Source organism: Aphanomyces invadans (genome assembly GCF_000520115.1).
Source record: "Aphanomyces invadans strain NJM9701 unplaced genomic scaffold supercont1.6, whole genome shotgun sequence".
Lineage (NCBI taxonomy): Eukaryota > Oomycota > Saprolegniomycetes > Saprolegniales > Verrucalvaceae > Aphanomyces > Aphanomyces invadans.
In genome coordinates, this window is record NW_008580151.1 from 711172 (window position 1) to 716324 (window position 5153).

The window sequence follows — 5153 nt, forward strand, 5'->3', positions numbered from 1 at the left end:
CACTGTCTTATAGCCTCTGCCCAAGAGCTCCACCAATGCTTGCCAGTCTTTAGATGTGGGTGTGATGGGGCCGCTGAAGAGCAAGTTACGTTAGACGTGGCTTCAAGAAGCACCTGACACGATAGAGGCAGAGAAAAAAGCGCTTGGCCATATTCAAGCTCATGATTGCTGCGACGGAAGAAATGCCAACTTCACTGTTCCGTCGTTCATTTGAGAAGGCAATTCCACCCATTAACGCACACAGCGATTTTGTTTCACAGTAATTGATTTTCACAGTAACAATAATTGAATTCATCGTGTAATTATTTCTTGTCGTCGTCGACAAAAATGATCTCGTTTCGCCCAATAAAACCGAAGTAGCAATCATGGTAAACAATTTGATTCCTACCACACCCAACATGAATTCATATACCACCAATAAAAATTTCAAGAATGCAAGGTCGTACCATTGGGTGAATTTTTCCGTTGTACTCGGTAGTGGCAACAAGGCAGTGTTTTCGATCGAACGAGCGGTTATTGTGGATGACGGAAAATTGTTTCCAGGTACACTTCCTACATTCGATATATTAATATTATCGCAGCATTCAATGGGTCACCATATCAACTTCTCGTATATCTCCAATAGATTGATCTTGCAACAAAGGTTCCAGTTTTATTCGACATGAGTATGCACTTGACAGAAAACGATGGTAAACCTTCAAAAGGTTTATCACTACGCGACTGAGCTTCGGCCGAGATATTTCCAATTTCGCCTTCACCTTGATCATGTATACTGAACTGATGAATCTAATCCGCCATGAAAAACATAGTTCTAAATCCTGATTCAGTCATAAAGATTATTTCAAAAAGTAATCATTAATGGAATGCGCTCATTTTGTATATCGACGAGTCATTGAGAAAAACTATACCTTGCGATTTGGCACAATAATGGATAGTTAGGCATAAATTACTGTGAAAAGAAATCCCTGACCAAATACCCTGATGAACATCCACCTGGAAGGAACAATCCATATCTCATATTAATGTTCATAGACCGGCGCGAATGGGACTCACGAACGCGTCAAACACCTAAACACCTCCGAGGTGATATTCGACAATGGTTTTGACCGCCGAGTTACACCATTCCTTCATGCCTTTGTCGACGACAGATTGTCGAAGGTGGCCAAGTCGTTAATCTCACCCAGGCTCGCCGTAGTCTTGAAGGCACATCTCGAGGTACATGTGGTCGGAGACCGTCTGCAGAATAAGGCGCTCAAGCATCGGAGAAACGTATAAGACCATGTTGATTCCAGTGGTGAATTGAGTTGTGCTGGCCCTGTGTGGCCGTGTCATCGAGGGTTTAGGCGGTAACCAATTGGAATTTTCCATTTCGGCGATTATGACGACGCCCTATAAACTGATCTTCGTGTCCATATCGCCATCATATCGACGTATATTTACGATAAATATCAAGCTATAAATGCGATGTTGATCAAATATATAAAGTTAATCTATTTCTTTGTACCTCATTCATTCGAATTTCGAGTTGTACAATGTTTTATAGGACCGGTGGCCGATAAATTCCCAAACTGAGATTTCAAGTTGGAACCAGTATGGAAACGTTAGGTGATTTGATAGAAACCACGCACCTGACAAATTGTCGGCAACATGGCCGGTAATACAGTAAAGTACTTCCTCAGTTTCATATTACATTGTCGTTACGACTTCACCCCGACCCCAAAAATTTAAATTATTCTTCGAAAGAAAACATCATTATTTAAAGCACATAAAAAACTGCAGATACAATCTATTGGATGCCAAGCGCCAGGAGTACAAATTCGTGGCCAAAAATCGCCTCAAAACCTGAACCATTCAATAATACTACACCACATACTCAAATCGTATCAAATTTGAATTTACCGCCATGGAGGATCAAGTCAAACTCACGCACCGAGAGCTATCGAGGGATGAAAAAGTGGCGGTCATCCAACACCTTCATCCCTTTCTCGTCAAAGGCAAACTGCGGCGCGGTGCGTACAAACAAGTCGCTGAGAGACTGAGTCTGAGCCCCCGCACCGTTGGCTCTATCTGGCGCAAACTTGCGACCGCGGCACTACGTCCAACAAAATCGCGGAAGCGTTGGACCCAAACCAACCTACACGGCCCAGTACGTCCGTGAACTCGTTCAAACAGCCCCAATCGAACAGCGCTCAACTTTTAGGGACCTTGCCGCCGCCACGGCTCTCGTCTGCTACCTTGAATCGCCACCTCAAGAGAGGTACATTCAAGCGACGTTCAACTCGGGTTAAACCCCTGCTGACGGACGAGAACAAGGCAGAAGCGTTGCATTTTGCCGCTCGCTTGCGCTCGCGGAAATCGCCGGCTGAGCCGGTCGCGCCGACTCCGATGAGTCCATTGAATTCGAGGCCTATGGGACGTCGTGCATCTTGATGAGAAATGGTTCAACGCGGACAAATACCATCACAAGGTGTACCTCGGCGCTCTTGGAAAAGCAAGCGCTTCATTCCAAAGGTCATTTTCCTTTGTGCAGCTGGACGACCACGCATTGATGACGCACGGGGTGTGGTATTCAGTGGCAAGATTGAATTGTGGCCATTCGTGCAACAAGTCGCGGCTCTTCGCAACTCGCGCAATCGGCCGGCTGGGACTATGGTCACCAAGTGGTCAATGTAGACGCCGCTGTATACCGGGACTTCGTCATCAAAATGGTCATACCTGTCATCAAGGCTTCATTCCCCAGTGCGTCGAAGCACGTTCTCCTGCAACACGACAACGCGATTCCACATGGAAGCATCACGGACGCTGTGCTCGAAGGCGTATCGACTGACGGGTGGACGTTCAAGATTCGCAAACAACCACCCAATAGTCCCGATTTGAATGTATTGGACCTGGAGTTTTTCGCGTCCATACAAAGCTTGCAATACAAGAAGATGAGTCGGACTGTGGATGACGTCGTCCGCAACACCATGGAGATATTTGACGAAGTACGACGACCTGGAGGCCGTGTTCCTCACCTTCCAAGCAGTGATGCGCATGGTCCTCGAGCACGGTGGCGACAAACACATCACTTTGCCACGCCTCAAGAAGGCGGCCTTGAAACGTGCTGGTCTCCTGATGTCGAATGTTTCCTGCCCTGTGTCGCTGCTTTTGAAGTCTACGAATTTTTACCGATTGGATAACAGTTATCCTATATGAGCCAATAGTTTTCATATGTTCACAGTAATGTGGAAAAGTTGTGGAAAAATGAGTATTCCGACTCGTAACAGTAATGTGCAACAGAGGAAGTACCCCTGTAAAGTACCCATTGTAGTTGGACATTATACAGTATAACTGTGCAACATTGATCTCGTTAACATGACCGACACCCAGGACACGATCCTCGACGACATCCGCAACTTCAATGTATCAAACGTCACGAAGCTGTCCTACGCAAGCGGTCTGCGTAGAATAAGTGATTGGATTATCGCTCAAGTGACGTGGAGCGCACGCGCATGCTTAGCAGCGATGGAAACATTGCCTCGCAGGGTTCACCTACGACGACATTCGAGAATTCATTGTGTTTACACTGAATCGCGTAATGTGAAGGCGAACGCTTTGTCAGGCTACAGACCCGTCATCGGAGACGACTACAAGCGGCAGAATAAACCGTTACCAAGCGGATATGACCTTTTCAAATCTCCGTTCACAATGCGTGTTTTAGTTTTGATAACTTAGTCTCTCAGTGATCAGCCGAATTTCAGCTTAGTAAACTTGAGTGTATCTGGCGCAATTTTTACAACTACAAGAAATGACGTATATGCTGATATTCCTCCAGACATGCTGAACACAATTAGTTGGTCACCTATCAATTTCAACAGTTCCAGAATGAGCCAAAAATTGTTGAAAATGCCCACTCAAACAGGACTCTCAGTGATCAGCCGAATTTATACTGGATTAAACTATGGAAAAATGAAGGGTAAAATAGTCAAATTTACCATCTCATAGAGGTTTATCATTTTTGTACAGGAATAGAATCTTGAAGGAACGGGGGGGGGCTTAGTAATACTATTACCACTTCAACAAACGAGGTTATATAGCTCACGTTGTAGAGCTCCCGATTCGCATGCCGAAAATGCAGGGATCAATTCCCTGTGTTGTTTCATTTTTTACCAGAATTGCAAGAGTGAGCCATGAATGGAATTTCTGTTATCATTGTTTGAAGTTTACATGTTGCACCACCAGGTTGCTGCTACTCAACACACAATGGCAGAACGAAATACGACCACAAGTATGCTTCATTATCCGTTTTACACAATAGTCGAGTCGACACATTTGTGCTCCTCTGCACTTACATTGCCAGTAGCTTGTTTCTGCGACTTTGGTCGAGAGGCGGCTTGAGCTTGAAGAATAGCGTGATAATTTGCGGTAATGAATTTCCCGCTGACAGTCAGTGTCTTTCTGGACGTTTTCACCTTTTTCTCTGGCGGCAGAAGAAGCAAATTGTCCCTCACCTGCGACCGACGTTTCAACCAACTGTTCTCGACGGCGCAAATTTCTTGTACAGACGGCTTGAAAAGTGACAGCCGGTACATCAGATTGTCCAGCGACGGCGGGCATAGTCCAGTACGCACGAAACCGTTGGAAATTGATGTTTGTTCCGGCGTCATCCAAACGCGGCACGCAATAGCAATCGCCTTGAGCTTGCTGATATTCGTCTAAATATCATCTCAACTGCCATCGGCAATTTTGCCGCGGATAACTTGCTTGAACGGTCGAAAAACTGCGATATCCAATATCTGGAACATGTGGGTTGAGTTGGCTGGCGAAATCTGCAGCAGAAAGCCCATCGACACTGCAGCTTGAAAGATGTAGTCCGAGTAGTGCGATGAACAGCCGTCTAGTAAGAGAAGAATCGGTCGTTGTGTTGACGCCGGGATAGCTGAATTCAGCATAGACAGGCACTTCCTGCAGATATACAAGTTAGTCCTGTCCATCCCTTCTCAGATGTTGTAACGGCTACGCCACGGATACTTAGGTTGTCACAGAATTCAGTTGTCACGCGGGAACAGGAAGCACAAAAAGCTGTGTAACTTTGGTACCATCCTCTCAGACACATGCCACAATCGTGAGATGTGCTGATGCCGACGCCTCTTCTACGTACACCTTGGCTGAGT

General features: G+C 45.7%; 1 protein-coding gene across 1 annotated transcript; it reads left to right on the forward strand.

Moving 5' to 3' along the window:
- Positions 1 to 2705: 2705 nt before the first annotated feature.
- Positions 2706 to 3583, forward strand: H310_03905 (hypothetical protein; the record flags this gene model as incomplete). The annotated part of the gene is made up of 2 exons (XM_008867973.1): positions 2706 to 2984; positions 3500 to 3583. 2 exons carry the CDS (start codon positions 2706 to 2708, stop codon positions 3581 to 3583), a joined length of 363 nt encoding a protein of 120 aa, XP_008866195.1.
- Positions 3584 to 5153: the final 1570 nt, after the last annotated feature.